The following is a 16,269-nucleotide window of genomic DNA, read 5'->3' on the forward strand; positions in this document are numbered from 1 at the left end:
AGGAGGCTCATCATGGAGGCCAGACCCCGCGGGGGAGCCATGATGCGCGTGAGCCGGACCGAGAGGCCGTTGTGAGGTTTGGGCGTGTGTGTGTGTGTGTGTGTCTTGATCGGGTCGGCACGAGCATAGGGAGAGTGGACGTGGGAAGAAGAACAATGTCTCAAGGCGTATAAAGAAATGACGAGAAAATTGATTATTCTATGACCATGTACAGCGTTGTAGTAACCCGACGTACCCTCCCATGCCTAGGGTATGAGGCAAGCCACGCCACGCCTGGGTCTCGTCCCGTCTTTTTCACGACAAGTTTCCCGTTTCTCTCAGGCCCTCCTTTTCTTTTTTTTTTTTTTTGCGGGTTATGACTTATACTGTGGTAATTGTTGCTGACAGAGAACATGATTGATAACCGGATGGTTCTGCTAGCCTGAAGGGAAAAAAAATAAGGACCGAAACAATGATGCAAGGGAAGAGACAAAATTAGCAATAGCAAAACGCCATATTTGCACCGACAGGTGGGGAGGAGAGAAAAAAAAAAAGAGTGGCATATGGGCCGGGGATAAGCAAATGTTCTTCCAAGAATACGTCTTCTTTTCCACTTTCGCACAATTCGATATGCAACAAGGTTCCTTAATCCCGTTGAAGGCCAACGTCCCAACAAAACAGCGCGAGAACATCGACGACACGCCGCGACAAACAGGGCAGACAGTTTGATGTCGAGAAGAACGGCCATGAATCATGCAAGTGGAGAGTGATGCCGGGCTGCGTTTACTTTGGGGGCTTTCAAAAGGGGCCAAGCCTTCTTGATGGAGAGCCCCGAGACCAAGAATAAAAAAAAAGGAGACAAGCCACCCAGTCTGTATCCAAGATGAGAAACGTAAAGGAAAAGAGGGAAGAGTGAAATAAAAATTAACAAGACCAAGACGACAGAGTCAAAAACAAAACAGATCCCAGCCAAATGATGGGCCGAGTGTGTGACGACGCAAGCGCGCTGCCCACAATGCCGTGGCAGCCGTCTCGCGGCCAGACAGTACCTCGACCCGAGTCTAGATACACCGCCTCCGTGTTGTCGTCCATGTGTGAGTGATGCAGAGTCAAAAGAGAAGACCAGGAAACGCCCGTGTAGTCGGCCATGGGGGTATTAGGGCGCCCAAAAAAGCTTGGGACTTTGTATCCAGAACATCTTCCGACGTGTTCCAAGGGGAGCGGGAGCGCGTGGGCGAGCCCATCAAGACTCGACGCTATGGGCGCCGACGACTGTCATTGGTGCATGACAGAACCAGATCGGCGGGCGTCCCTTGGGTTACGCAGCCGCGATCCCACCCTCTTGATGAAACCCTCCTTCTCCCGATCCACTTCGGTTGATCAACCCCCCCGCTTTCCTCCCACCTCCCCGATGTGGCCACGGTCCGTCACATGACGACGCAGGTTTCGTCTTTTTCGCCGCTGGCCTTCTTAATCTTGCCGTTGCGTGGTGGTGCGACTTCCATCGGAGTCCCGCCGCTGACTGCCGCACGGATGGCGGCAAGCCTCTGCTTCGCACGTTCGTCCCCAGCGTCGGCCGCCTTGACGTACCAGACGTTGGCCTCCAGGATGTCACGCCTGCATCCAATGCCCATCTCGGTGAAGTATCCAACTGCATATTGCGCCTTGACATTGCCTGTGTTTACGAGTCACATGTCAGCATGGTGACCTTGATCCTTTTGCTTGTGCGTCCATCACGCGAAGGAGCACTAGCAATGACACCACGGCGAAAAGGGGTGGGGTGGGGTGGGGAAAGACTTACCAAGATCAGCCGCGCGATGTGCCCACTCATAGGCCTCCTCCTCGTCCTTGTCCAAAATCGGCTCGGCTCCAACCATGTACCAGGCACAAAGACCCATCATGGCGCCGGCGTGCCCCCGCTCGGCGGCGCCTGTGTAAAAGTGCACGCTCAGGGCCGGGTCGCGCGGGCAGTTGAGGCGGCCGTGCTCATACGCGTCGCCCATTCGGAAGCTAGCCTCGGGATGGCCCAAGTCGGCCGCCTGCGTGAACAGCTCTGCGGCGTAGCTCTCGTCCAGGAAGATGTCGTCGCCGTAGCCCGTCTCGTACAGGCAACCCAGATGGTAGGGCGCCGCGTTGTAGATGGCGTCGGCCGCCTCGGTAGCCAGCTTGAGCCACTTGATGCCCTCGCGGTACCGCCGCTCGCCCAGGTCGCCAGACAGGCACGCCTTGCCCAGGCGGTTCATGGCTCCCGGGTGGCGCTTGGAAGCCGCGGTGCGCAGAAACTGCACCGCCTTTGCCGGGTCCTTGCGGCAGCCCCAACCGAACTCGTAGCAGAGCCCGGTCCGGTACCCAGACTCGGCGTGGCCGTGCTTGGCCGCCAGCACAAAGAGCGGGAACGCGGCGTTGTAGTCCTCCTTGCCCTTGCTGAACAGGCCCGATGCGTATCCGTCGGCCAGGTAGTACTGCGCAAACGGGTACCCCGAACTGGCCAGCTTCTGCAGAATGTTCTTGGCCTCTCGTACGAGCTCGTGCGGCGTTGCCACCGGGAGGTCGAGGTACGACGCGGCACCGGCACCGGCACCGGCACCAGCACTGCTGTCCTGCCTAACCTTGGGGCTCCCTTTCCTCTTGCCCGCTGGCGTCGACGCGGGGTCCTCGGCCGGGTCAAAGCCCAACTCCTGCGCCGTCGAGATGAGGAAGACGGCGAACGAGTACTGGATCGACAGGTCGTTCGTCTTCTTGACGTTTTGCCTGTACATCTCGAGCGTCTTCTGGGTGCTGAGGAGCGAGGCGTTGGTGCCGACGGCAGTGCGGAGCTGCGAGTTGTCGAGCGGGATGGGCGCCGGCGCAGGCTGCGGGTACGGCACGTTGAGCATATCCGAGTACGACGAGTTGCGCACCTCGGGTGATCTGCGCGACTGTGCCGACGGCGCCCTCATCTGGCCGTTGCCCGTCATGGGAGACCGCCCACGATCGGAATAGGCAGAGTACGCCGACTGCGGCCGGGGCATCGAGCTGCGACGCATGAATTGGTTAGGGGTCAGGTGACGATTTATCGAGCTGCCGGCGTTCTCGAGCAGATCTGGGGTCGAGGCACCCCTATGGTCGGGCTCCTGGGCTGCCGCGGGGATGGTTGGAGGGCGTGGCAGGAACTGCTGGTGGTGGTACTGCAACTGGGGGACCGACTCTGGCCGGACGGGTGGCTCGATCACGGAGCCCTCGGGTGAGGGATCGGCCGAGAGGTCCTGGGTGTCTGGGGTGTCGACGACAGCGCCCGAGGTGGAGCTGGCGGTGGTGACGGCGGACGAGGATGTGGTCGAATGCTGCTGTTGCGTCTGTGTAGTGCTCGCCGTCGATACGGTTTCGCGGCTGTCTCGGTTCTCATCGCGAGGACTCAGGTCGCCCCGATCTTCTAGGGCCTTGCCTTTTTGCATTTTTGACGATGGCGGGCGGCCATCGGCCTGTGCAAATCTCGACGAGCTGCTGACGCTGTCGCTTGGGCTGACCAGCGCGTCAGAGTTTGCGGCGGTCACGGATGATGTCGTCACTGGTGTGGCCTGGGGTTCGGACCCAGGAACCGACCGCAGGGATTGTTGATCCGCCATGATGCGCTGATGCTGCAGGTTGTGGGCGTCTTGGTGTTGGTGCTGTTGTGCTTGCTGGTGCTTCTGCTGCTTCTCCAGGGCTGGCGTATGGGGCGGCGGGGTGGGAGCATCCGGGGTTTTGGGAAGGTCACGGTCGAGGCGCCTAGGGAGTGGCGGTAGGGCGTCGTCGCCGTGGTGCTCAATACTCGCGTTGGAGGACTGGGCCCAGTTGTCGGGCTTGATATTCACCAGGACGGGCGACCGGGGAGGGTGTCGCAGGCGAGGCGAGTCGACGGACAACGGGACGGTGGGCAGCGGCTTGACAGCAGCGTCATCCCAGTCAAATCGCTGCTGGGGGATCTGAGGCAGGTCGTGCAGAGGCAGCGGTTTCCTGCGAGTCGGGCTAGACGTGGAAGAGGCCGAGGGCGGAGGAGATCTTGTAACAGCCGCCATGGCGTGCGTGCGTCTCGTTGGCTCGTTCAGCGGCGACCGCGCTCAATTACCACTCAGCTGTGTGGGTTGCTGTGCGCGTCCCTGGTCGGGCGATGCTTTGCCAGCTCCAGCTCTGTCAAGAAAAGCCACCCGGTCCCAGCCTAGCGCGCGTTGGGTGGAGTCTGCCAGCAAGCTGGGGCCTGCGAGGGACGTTGAGGGCCTTGATGCAGCGCCCTGGGACCCTGCGCCTGTCCAGCCGGCTGCCCAAGTCAGGGCACAACTGACTGGCCGCAGGACGCAGAACCAACCCGGTTGCCTAGTGGTTTTTTCGTCCTTGTGCGTCGACTGCTGTGTCCACGGCGGGGCGTGGGTTGGACGATGTCGAGATGGAGCACGAGCTGAAAAAAACGATGCGCTTGCTACAACAGGGGCTGCACAGCTGCCGTCATCTGCATCTGTTCGCGCTGGCTGCCAGGATTGTGACTTGCGTTGGACGGGCGGGCAGTTTGCGGACAGAACGTTTGCGCAAGGCGGCGGTCCCAGCCAAAGCTCTGGTGAGAAGCGACTGCAGGGGCCTAACGCCGAGCTGGGTTTCACGCCAGGGAAGGTGGGGAGGGGTGGTGAGTAAAAGAAATCCCAGAGACGAGACCAAGAAAAAAATATTGTCGGCCGTAGTGGCTTGAGGCGGCAGGCGGGAGTAGAAAAAAACAAAAGCAAAAATATTCAAGCGAACGGCGGTTGATCAAGCGAATGAGTTTTTGTCGGCTGCGGAGAATTCCACCATCAGTGCGAAGCCAGAGCGAGAGACAGAAAACCGGAGAAGGATTGTCGGTCCTTGAATTGCGAATTGCGAATTGCCGCTGCGACGTCTTGTCCGCGTGCCTTCCTCAGCATCCCTTCTGCCTATCACTTCCTCCGTCACTTACCTGACCTGGCGTTATGCGACATCCTGGCCCGAGGCTCGGCGAGCAGACTGCCCTGGAGGATACGAAGTGGCAGCGCAGGGGCAGACACACACACACACACACACTAGTGACACCCACCAGTTAGAACAGGAATTCCACTCCCCGTTCCCAACCAATATTTGCGCAATACTGCTTGCCAATATCACTCCAGCAGCCCGATTTAGACCTAGAGGCAAGCTATAGCTGCCACCAGGCACGTTTAGATCCGCTCACGGGCGACATCAAATCGTCGTCGTCATGCCCATTGACAGCCCGGCTAGACGCAGATGGGCAGGCCAAAGAATCTCTGAGAATCCCAACACTTAGCTCAATTCCCCTAGGAGGCCCAGGCGGTCAGGAGTGCCGTGTAAGCGCCAAGCAGTGGCACAAGGAGGAACAAGAAGGGAACATCTCAGACCAGGCTTGATGCAGCCATCACATCAGCTCAGATGTTGCTGCTTGCTGTCGGCTGCCTTACCCGGATCGATCAAGCATGAAATCCAGACCCCGGGTTAAGGCCGTGCCTTTGCTTCTTCGTCTCCAAACGGAAGCCCGGACGACGCCACCCGCTGGCTTCCCACCGACCTTTGGGCTATTCGGTGGCCGATCAGGGTCGCATTTCGCGCGCACCGCAGGCGGTTGGCAGATGCGCTAGGAGGCCTGGAGCATCGAATCTATCAGAACCCTGGCCGCGAACGGTGAAGGATGCAGACCAGCCGGGCCTGGCCCTGGGTTTACCTGTGGTAGTGGTTAAACTCGATTCGTCGTCGTGCACCAACACGCCATGAACGTCGGGTGGTCGGCCAATGGAAGAAACCTGAAGCTTTTTGTCCTGCGTTCCACCGTGGCATGCCAGAATTCGTCTCGTGGTTCGGATGCACATACGAGACGGGTATGTTATTCCTGTCCAACCGTTATACACAGTACTGCGGATCCTGGCCTGGCTTGTGTCCCTGTAGATGCGGATCCCATGCTCGGCAGTATTGTTAAAGCAGTATTGCTAAAGACTCTTACCTCCACCAACCTACCTATCTACCTAGGTACCTAGAAACACCTGATCGCCATCGCCAGCTACCTCTCAACCTCTGCTACCGCGCCCTCGGATCGCTGAACTCGAATGGCTGGGACAAGTCCCGCTCAATGTCCGATCCGAACTCTGCCCCAGCCCCTGTGCATGCCTACAGTCCCACCCATCTCTCAGCCCAGGTGCCCAGGTGCCGGGACACTAGGCATTTCGGTCACAGTGATATTTCCGGCTTCGTGGGGCCAAATCCCCTCCTCCCACAGCGAATCGAACACGACGGTGGTTGTATCCCTTCGTGTCTCGGTCCACATCGTTTGGCCGCATGGCGTCGAGGGAGCACCGAGATGACGCGGGAAGGGAGCCACAGAAGCGCCCGGCCTGGTGCCAGCTCCCGCGCGCGACTACGTCAGACTGCCTCGACCTTCTGCTGTGTATTGTGCGCAGACCCAGAAGAGAGTTTGGTTCTGCAGGTGGACACTCACACGTCGCACCCAAGGGGAAAAAAAAACAAAAAAAAACAGCGCCCCGTGACACCCAACAGGTAGCACTGGGGTGACTGGCAAAAGGCCGTTTTGCCAAAAGCAGCAGCGCCGAGCACCCGCCAGTTGCTCCCTCGAGCTTCGAACCTGGCGGCTGGAGGCTGGGCGTTGCCGAAAATGCGACCCTGGAGATATTTCAACCCCACAGGGCCTGGCGAGGAAACACCCTGGACCCCAATTACAGTAACATCGTCGGCACATGTCCGCCCAGCTTGCACTTACCGCGCTCCACGAAGCCCCTCCTTCGCCATCTCCCATTTCTGCTTGTGTCATCTAGTCGGAGGGGGAGTCCAACGTTCTCCCTCGCTGCCTGCGGCCCACGTGCGGAAGGACAGCGAGTGCGGTGCGCGAGGAGATCCCCACCCAAGAAAAAAAATAAAAATAAAAATAGAGAGAGGCACAGAGGCAGACGGCGCACTGACGAGCGAGCACGAAAGAGATGAGCCATGCTTGGGGGTGGGTTCGCCCAGGCGAATAAGACGGCGTTTTTCAGCCGCATTCCGCGCTCCCAGACCCATCCGCACCATCAGACGAGCGAGAGAGGAAGGATCGGCTGCGGATCTGATTCGTGTGTCTCCGCCGCTCTCTTCTCACTTCCCCCTTTCCAGGACGGACAATGCACAACATGGCGGCGCGCATCGCAATGCTGACCCCGTCCGGTCATGGTGGTTGCCATGACGCGGGCACGCGCGGGTTCTCAATCGGGCCCGGGTGTCCGGCGACCAGATGCTGCGTGTCCCTTCTCGATTCACCTCGAGACAGCCCCCAGTCAGCCAGCAGCTTTGCTGGTGGGTGATGGTGGCCCGGCCTGCCATGTCCGGCATGGCCACGGTTTGACTCGCAACGCGCGTCACCCCTGCGGTAGGGCTCAGCGTTAGCGCGATTATCAATAACATTGGACGACCAGGATAGGCTGTTCCAAAAGCCAATATCGTCAACAGGCATCGCAGCAAAGCGGAGCCGCAGATGTGTTTCGTCTCGACTGGATTACAGAGGTCGGAAGGCTCCCCGATTCAACCTTAAAGCAAGGGCTGCCAGCAACCTCGTGTTGTTTGCCCTGTCGGCAGTGGTACGCCATCTCGGGCAGCTCATACGCGAGAGCAGCGACTCGACAATTCCATCCTCCATGGTAGAAAGGACTGGGAGCTCCACGACTGGGACCTGGGCAGATTGCGCCGTCGGCAGACCAAATAGGGGTCCTTTGTGATCTCCATCTCGTGTTTATTTATAACCCCTCCTCCACATCTATCCCCTGCTCACCGTTCATACGACGATTTTGCACCGCTAACCCCAAAGCGGGGGAGCTTCATCATCAACGAGGCTTGCTCCAAGTGGCATCGTTCCAATAATAACGTAGCGGATCTCAACAAGGCCGGAAATAGGTGTCGGCTGCATGGGCAGGCGCCGGATCTTTGCAGTCACTCCAGGTGGATAAGGTGGTCTAGCATCGGGCTCGCTGGTCAGGCATGACTCTCACCAACAGGTAGTCAATATGCTGTCATAGGGCTTTCGAATCCTCGCAAAGGCCTTTGGAAGGTATGCTGGCTTTGTTTGCTATGTGACAGGGAACACACGGATATACCTTGTAGACGGTTCGGCAGGACGCCTGTGCATCCATCGTATCGTCCATCAACCACACATCAGAGGGGGCCAGGCCACACCGGAATGTAGCAAATATGCAACTTGACCATTCTCTAACTTGTGATCGACAGTCAGGGTCTGGGGTAACAGCAACTAAATCTCAAGGTTGTTGAGGTGTCACCACCTGGAGTAAACACATGGCCTTGTCCCTGCCCAGGTTATGGCGAGCCCTGTGTCGGCTGAATCCCTTGTCCTTCTCCAAGACTCCAACCGCGATCTCGCACGTCCACTGGGCTGGCGGGGTTCAGGGGAGAATCCGGGGCAACAGAGGGCGGACGCGGAGATCCAGTGGTACAGGCCGCGGAGCGCCCGGCACATTTAGGCAAGAGAATATGAAACCTCTTGCCGGTGCCCGTCTCCCCAGCGCGGGATGCCGTTCCGCGGGACGGCGGGCTGCGACTACCAAGTTCGTATATTTATATGGGCGCCCAAACGCAACAGCAATGCCGACGGCAGGGCGGGGGACCCAGGCCGGGACAGCGCCAGGTTGCGTTGCCACGGCGAACAAACGACAGCGGCAATGGCGGCGTGATGGCTGATACACGGCAGGGCGGCGCCTGTTTGTCTCATGCAGTGAAACCCGTAGGAGCGCCCAGAGGCGTGGCTAGGCAGGTCACCAAGGCGTCGCGTTGGTCGTGACAATCCATTGATGCGCGCCGCCGTAGAAGGACGCAGGGAGCCCACAAATAGAAGGAGGGCCAGGGGTCGGTAGGTATGTGGTGATGTCAGCCCGTCAGCGACGGCGCCAACACGAGCTGGAGTTGCCCTGTCGAGACGAAGGAATAAAGCCGGGGCCCCTGAGCACACAGTGTGGGCACAAAAACCTCCGCCCCCCTCATCGCCATCCATCCCTTCGCCGACGGAGCGAGCTTGTACTACGACAAGACGCCGACTACTGAGCCGCGGGCAACTGCCTCCGCTTGTTCTGTTATCGCGAGTTCGTCAGTGATACAAACGCACCCGACCAAAGTCGCTCTCGGGTCTGGGCGTCTGCGGCGGGGAGGCGGCCGCAAGAGAGCAGGCCTAATCGTCGCTCCCATTTTGTGTTACCACCGCCGTGCCACCACCCATTGATGTGGGAGCTGCGACCGTGCGAGGTCCGCAATGTCTGAGATGGAGGGATATGACAGAAAATATAGGAGTGAGAAAAAAAGAAAAGAAAAAAAAGAAAAAAAAGAAAAAAAGAAAAAAAAAAAGAAAAAAAAGAAGAAAAAAAAGAAAAAAAAGGAGGCGCCCGATAGGCGACTCCGGACCAAATGATAGGCGCTTCTCGTGTTTTGAACCCCAAGGCCAGAACTCTCCTTCTCAGCCACACTCAGTTTCTCCCGTGCTCGTCTCTGCAAGAGTTTTCTTGCGTTCCAACCCCAACCTATTCCTTTCCCAGAGGAGTGGTCTGGTGTCACTCGTTTCTTGTCGGCGCCGTGTCATATTCGATCGCTGGGCACGCCAGCCTCGACTTCTTCCATCGTTGCCCGGGCAGTGCGTTTTAGCCCGTTTCACTCTTTTTGGCAGCCGCCGTCCTCTTACCGCGATCGTTTGCTGTCTTTATCGTTGAGCGTTGTCGGCCTGTGTATCAGCGCGGCCGTCGTCGTTTCTTTTCGATACTCGTTTCCGCGTCGCATTCTCCGTCTCGTATACCTACCTTGGACATATTCTCTCTCTCGATACCCACGCCACGACTCGACGACCTTTGCAGACCTTGATTGGTACATGCTAGCGAGAATCCGCTCAGCGCAGTCAGCCTTCCAACATCTCAGCCCGGCCGTCCAACTTTTGCAGCCCCGACTTGGTTGCCATCGAAACGCCCTGTCAACCGGCATCTTCATTCGCTCCAGCACCGAAAAGTCCACGCCGCGGTTCCCATAGCCTTCGATGTTGGACCATCGCGTTGGGTTGGCCATTTAGACTTTTCGCCAACCGCACGAGGAACCGTGCCTGCCCTCGCTCAAACCTCACATAACGAAGGAAAGGCGACGCGCAGTGGGCACCAAGCTTCGTGCACCTACTCATTTGCGGCCCCTGCTTACATACGAACAAACGACTCCGCTGAGCAGGAAATTTGGGCAAAAGAAAAGGGCGACTGAATCTGCTCATTGAGTCTACTCGCCGCCTTCCATTGTTGTAGACGACTGGACCGAGGGCCAACTCGTCAAGAGGAGGGATTTTGCCTGCTCTACTCCAAGGCGTTGGACTCGGGAGTTTCTTGTTTCTTCGAGGCACGGTGCCTTCAGTCCCGCTGCCGGCGCCGCTCGGTCGCAACACCCCATTGGTGCCGCACGCCTGCCTGCGGCCCGTCGCCCAAGAAACCCCTGCCAGAGCGCAGGGATTGCGGGCAAATCCACAAATAATCCTGCTGGGCCAGCGCTTCTCCTCGCCATGTCCAATCGAGAGTAGGTTCCATCCTCGCCTCCACCACCACCCCCGTCCGCAATCAAAATCACAACAACGGCACGGGCAAGCAAAGGAGACACGCTTGTCGTCGTCTTCAATCCGCCGCGCATCCACGCGGGTTTTCAGACCGACGAGATCGTCACCGCCTCGGCCTCTGCCCGTGGTGTTTTGTGGCTGCAAAGTGCTTGTTGCTTTTGCGACGCTTTCCTTCTTTCGTTTTGCATTTCTCCTGCATTCGCAGCCCCCCGGCCTCCGATCGTTGTTTATTTGGAAATTATCCCCAATAGGGTGCAGTTCCCTCCATGTCCTGCTTTGCACTCTTGTCGCTAGCCATTGCACAAGACACACATGCGATCGCGCTTCGACGAGCTTGACGCTGACAGGGTTTTACGCCATTGTGTACAGGAACATGTCGCTCCCAGAAAGACCTGGAGGGGCCCCCTACGACCAGAGAAATGCCTATAGGCAGTCGACGTCGTCGCGGCGCCAGCGCCCTGGCGACATCGACCCTGCTGGCTATTCCTCTGTAAAAGGTGGAGCGCATCAACGTGGGATCTCGGTCAATTCCTTCGCCGAGACGATAACATCGCCTAACCCGAACATAGAGAGCGCACCTTTATCCCCGACCGGCGAACGAATCGAGCATGGCGACACGCAGCCGTTCCAGAGGAAGCGGAGTCTGATCCGGCCCGAGAGGAACCGGATTGACAAGGACCACCCCAACTACCACTACCGCAAGCACGCCGCCAAGATGGCCACTCTGCCCTCCTCCACCGGAAACGACCCCGTCCTCGAGGACATCTCGGGTTCGACCGACCGGTCTGGGGGTACCGGCGAGGGCTCCGGTTCCGGCTCGGGCGTTCGCGAGGAGAATATCCCGGTACGTAAGACGCGCGGATCCGGCCGCGATAGCGAACCCGAAAAGTCTTCTCGTGCTAGAAGACGCACTTCTGCGCGGACTACCAAGATTGTCAAGGAGGGCAAGGGTAAGCGTAAAGAGAAGATACCCGAAAATCTCCGCCCGCCCAGCGCCTGGAACGTCTATTGCGCCATCCTCACTTTCTGGTGTCCCGACTTCATCATGAAGTGCTGCGGCATGCCGGCCAAGGCGCAACGGAGAGCCTGGCGTGAAAAGATGGGCCTGATCAGTATCATCCTGTTCATCATGGCCGTCGTGGGTTTCCTCACCTTTGGCTTTAATCAGGCCGTCTGTGGAGGCCCCGGCATCCGCCTGCACCAGAACGAGGTTGGCAACAACTTTATGATTTTCCACGGAACTGCCTATGACTTTGACGGCTCCCACCATCCTGTGGCTGAGGGAATCCCCGCGCGTGCGGACAGGACGGGCGCCAACGTGGTCTACGACTTGCCCGAGAAGAACGGGGGCAAGGACGGTAGCTTCCTCTTCCAGAACGTCAACGGTAAATGCAAGGGCCTCATTACCAAGGCCAGCGGGTCGCCAATCCCTTCTGAAGGCGACAATCTAGGCTGGTACTTCCCCTGCCACGTTCGCAACCAGGACGGCAAGTCTCTGCCAAACTCTACGTATCCGCACTACTTCGGCTATGCTTGCCACACCACCCCCGAGTCCCGCAGGTCGTTCTATACGGATCTCAAGGGTAGCGCCGATGTCTACTTCACGTGGAATGACATCCGCAACGACACTCGCAACTTATTTGTCTACTCGGGCAACGTTCTGGACCTTGACCTTCTGTTCTGGTTCAACCCGTCAGAAGTCAACATCCCCAAGCGCTTCGAGGAGCTCCGCGACAGGAACAGCCTCGCCAACAAGGCCATCCGCGGTCGCGATGCCACCCGCATGTTCCAGGGCTCGGGCGACAAGCGGAACGCCGAGTGCTTTGAGGAGATTATAAAGGTCGGCACAGTGGACACTGATTCCGTCGGCTGCATAGCGTCCAAGGTCGTCCTCTATGTGTCTCTGGCCCTGATCCTGTCGGTCGTCCTGACGCGTTTCCTCCTCGCCCTGATTTTCCAGTGGTTCATCAGCAAGAACTACGCTGCCGTCAAGACCTCTCAGACCTCGGACTCCCGCAAACGCAACCGGCAGATCGAGGAGTGGACCGATGATATCTACCGCGCCCCTGCTCGCATGCCTGGTGACATTGGCAGCAGCGTCGCCGGAGCCAGCTCGTCGGATCACACCAGCAAACGCACCTCGTTCCTTCCCACCACTTCGCGTTTCTCAACCGTGTACGGAGCGGAGCGAAACCCCCGCAACAAGTCCATGCCGACCACTATGGCCAGTCAGGCATCGGGCGGAAACCTCCACCCCAGCTCCTCGCTCTACCGCCAGGGTAACGATAGCCGTGCTAGCTTCCTCAAGTCCGACCCCTACTCCACGAGCACTGCACCGGTCGATGGGCCGGGTCCGGCTGGCTTTATACACGAAGCCGTCGTTCCTCAGCCCCCCTCGGACTGGATGCCGTTCGGATACCCGTTGGCGCACACTATCTGTCTCGTCACCGCCTACTCCGAGGGCGAGCTGGGTGTTCGCACCACCCTGGACTCGATCGCCATGACGGACTACCCCAACAGCCACAAGGTCATCCTCGTTATTTGCGACGGAATCATCAAGGGCAAGGGCGAGACTCTGTCGACTCCTGACATTATACTTGCGATGATGAAAGATCATGCCGTTCTGCCCGAGGAGGTGCAGCCCTTCTCGTACGTCGCTGTGGCTAGCGGAGCCAAGAGGCACAACATGGCAAAGATCTACGCCGGCTTCTACGACTACGGAGTCGAGTCCCGCATCCCGCTGGATAAGCAGCAGCGCGTCCCCATGATGGTCGTGGTCAAGTGTGGCACCCCCGACGAGGAGGTCAAGTCGAAGCCCGGCAACCGCGGAAAGCGTGACAGTCAGATAATCTTGATGTCCTTCCTGCAAAAGGTCATGTTCGACGAGCGCATGACGGAACTCGAGTACGAAATGTTCAACGGGCTTTGGAAGGTTACTGGCATCTCGCCCGACTTCTACGAGGTCGTACTTATGGTTGACGCCGATACCAAGGTCTTCCCCGACAGTCTGACGCACATGATCTCGGCCATGGTCAAGGACCCTGAGATCATGGGTCTCTGCGGCGAGACCAAGATCGCCAACAAGCGGGACAGCTGGGTGTCTGCCATCCAGGTGTTCGAATACTTCATCTCGCACCACCTCTCCAAGTCGTTCGAATCCGTCTTTGGCGGCGTCACGTGTCTGCCAGGCTGTTTCTGCATGTACCGCATCAAGGCCCCCAAGGGAGCCCAGAACTACTGGGTCCCCATCCTGGCGAACCCCGACGTCGTGGAGCACTACTCGGAGAACGTGGTCGACACTCTGCACAAGAAGAACCTGCTGCTCCTCGGTGAGGATCGTTACCTCACGACGCTGATGCTGCGCACGTTCCCCAAGCGCAAGCAGATATTTGTTCCCCAGGCCGTCTGCAAGACCACTGTGCCCGACAGCTTCATGGTTCTCCTCTCCCAACGTCGTCGCTGGATCAACTCGACCATCCACAACCTCATGGAGCTCGTTCTCGTCCGGGATCTTTGCGGCACTTTCTGCTTCAGCATGCAGTTTGTTATCTTCATTGAGCTGATCGGAACCCTCGTCCTCCCCGCTGCCATCGCCTTCACGTTCTACGTCGGTAAGTGTTTCCCTCTCTCTCTCTCTCTTCTATTTCGCGTTGGGTATCTAACAATTTTCTGCAGTCATCATCTCCATTGTCCAACAACCGCCACAAATCATCCCTCTTGTCCTCCTTGGTCTAATCCTCGGTCTCCCCGCCATTCTAATCATTGTGACGGCCCACTCGTGGACGTACGTGGCGTGGATGTTCATCTACCTGCTCTCGCTTCCCGTGTGGAACTTTATACTCCCGACATACGCCTTCTGGAAGTTTGACGACTTCTCGTGGGGTGACACACGCAAGACGGCTGGCGAGAAGACGAAGAAGGCCGGCATCGAGTACGAAGGCGAGTTTGACAGCAGCAAGATCACGATGAAGCGATGGGCCGAATTCGAACGGGATCGGAGGAACCGCAACAACTACTGGGGACCCGGCGCCGGCTCGACCGAGAACCTGCCGGGCGGCAGGGGAAGGTCCAGTGGTGTCTGGGCCAGTCCCCCGGGTCACCAGCAGTATGACGAGTACTACTCGGACGCATGAGTCTTGGGTTAAAGCTGGACCGAGTTGGGGAAGCACACACGGAGCTCCTTGGTACATTTGTTTGAAGAAAAAAGGGCACGCACGGGCACTGATTCACTGTTTACTTTCTTCCTCCCAAGTCGTTGAGGCATAGAAGCGTACCTAATTACCGTAATCGTCAGTTGGGCATCCTTACCTTATCCTTCCCGATTGGTTTCTTCATGTTCTTTCCCCCCTGTCAACATTCTTGGACAGTTCGATCAACGTTTTCCTCTCTTGTCCTTCTCGTTACTCTTCATGTAATTATCCGAGGTCTCGTTAGCAGGTCCTGTCGAGGCCGCTCGCGTTGGTCCTCTCCACCACGTTGCTTTTCACCTGCTAGGTTCTTACGACTGGCATGTTTGGATAGATTAGAAACAGGAATGGGTCATGGAACCAACCCCTGGCGGTTGCTTGCTTTTTTTCTTTTGCGTATAGCTGTTTGTGTCATTGGCTTCTCAAGATGTAGTTGGTCTTTCGTAGTCTAGCACCAGTTTACGGAACACGGCGTCAATGCCAGGTACTACATCCACCATTTTGTGTCCCTTTGGGCACGCGTGTTCTTGGCCATTCATCTCATTTTATACCATTGCATAAGTTGCACAGATGCTGTGTGCCACTTTCGAACGGGACCGTTTGGCTGATGCTGTTTGTGTGTTTTCGTGCTAGCGTGATGCACAAACGGACGGACTGTTGAAATAAATAAAAAAATAAAAACCGTCGTCGGGCTACGTCTTGATGTAGTCTCATCCGAACAGCAACCCGTGCGAGCTGCCTGCCCAACCGGGCTTGCGCCTCGCCGACCTGCACCAAGGCCGCGCTACTGGGTGACTGGGGGGACGGGCGGGCGTGCGTGCGTGCAAGCCTCTGTGGCCCGCCCTCCTTTATTTCCTTTTTTTCTTCTTTTTTTCTCTGCTTTGCAAAACCCACACACACGCCCCCCCCCTTGAGGATCGTCTGACCGGTGAGTGTGTGCGAAGGAGAAGGGGAGGGGAGCCCACATCGCCCGATCGGCCGCAGCACGGCTGGCCCTGCAGGTCGCCGAAAGCAGGGAGTGAGGAGGAGGAGGAGGAGAACGACGAAGGGCAACAGTCGAGGTGGGAGAAAGAGGGAGCCCGCCCGGAACGGCTTGGCAAGGATTGGGGGGAACCAAGGAACAAAAAAACAGGCGACCGGGTATGTAAGCGGCAGCGGGCGGGCGGGAAGTCTGTGTTTCCCACGAGGTTTCTTGGGTTCGGTGATTAAAAACGCTACCAAGACCATCCCCCATCCGCCGCTCCCCCCCCCGTGGTCATGCGTCTGGTGGCGTTTTTCTTTCTTCTTTCTGTTTGGCTTTTGTTTTATTTTCGAACTGGCAGGTACCCTGGGCCTTGACAGCCTGCCGCAGCAGTGCCAGCCGGGCACCGGCGGCTGGCGGCTGGCGGCATGCAGCGAGCGTCCTCCTCGCAGCAGTCAACCACAACGGTTACGTATTAGCGAGGAGCCGGTCACATTTCTCTTCTGAAGGGGGGGGGGGGGTGGGGGGGTAGGGACGGGGCCCGGCCGCGT

The 16,269-nt window shown here is 58.1% G+C and overlaps 3 protein-coding genes across 5 annotated transcripts; 1 reads left to right on the forward strand and 2 right to left on the reverse strand.

The window, feature by feature from the left end:
- Positions 1–1,406: 1,406 nt before the first annotated feature.
- Positions 1,407–6,443, reverse strand: GGTG_12187 (the record flags this gene model as incomplete). 2 transcript variants are annotated; one of them, XM_009230081.1, is made up of 4 exons in its annotated part: positions 5,678–6,443; positions 5,418–5,599; positions 1,781–5,246; positions 1,407–1,654 (listed from the first exon to the last, which is right to left on the reverse strand). In XM_009230081.1, exons 3-4 carry the CDS (start codon positions 4,014–4,016, stop codon positions 1,407–1,409), a joined length of 2,484 nt encoding a protein of 827 aa, XP_009228345.1. In that variant the 5' UTR covers positions 4,017–5,246; positions 5,418–5,599; positions 5,678–6,443. The 2 variants fall into 2 exon arrangements, with proteins under 2 accessions (XP_009228345.1, XP_009228344.1); XM_009230080.1 differs by having other exon boundaries at positions 5,358–5,599.
- A 719-nt stretch (positions 6,444–7,162) lies between these two features.
- Positions 7,163–7,630, reverse strand: GGTG_12188 (hypothetical protein; the record flags this gene model as incomplete). Its single annotated transcript, XM_009230082.1, has 2 exons — positions 7,163–7,358; positions 7,521–7,630. The coding sequence occupies 2 exons, from the start codon at positions 7,628–7,630 to the stop codon at positions 7,163–7,165; spliced, it is 306 nt and encodes a 101-aa protein (XP_009228346.1).
- Positions 7,631–9,271: 1,641 nt separating this feature from the next.
- On the forward strand, positions 9,272–15,358 carry GGTG_12189. 2 transcript variants are annotated; one of them, XM_009230084.1, is made up of 3 exons: positions 9,272–10,822; positions 10,940–14,181; positions 14,246–15,358. In XM_009230084.1, exons 2-3 carry the CDS (start codon positions 10,944–10,946, stop codon positions 14,701–14,703), a joined length of 3,696 nt encoding a protein of 1,231 aa, XP_009228348.1. In that variant the 5' UTR covers positions 9,272–10,822; positions 10,940–10,943; the 3' UTR covers positions 14,704–15,358. The 2 variants fall into 2 exon arrangements, with proteins under 2 accessions (XP_009228348.1, XP_009228347.1); XM_009230083.1 differs by having other exon boundaries at positions 9,272–10,533.
- The last annotated feature ends 911 nt before the right edge of the window (positions 15,359–16,269 follow it).

This window comes from Gaeumannomyces tritici (genome assembly GCF_000145635.1).
Source record: "Gaeumannomyces tritici R3-111a-1 unplaced genomic scaffold supercont2.8, whole genome shotgun sequence".
NCBI lineage: Eukaryota > Fungi > Ascomycota > Sordariomycetes > Magnaporthales > Magnaporthaceae > Gaeumannomyces > Gaeumannomyces tritici.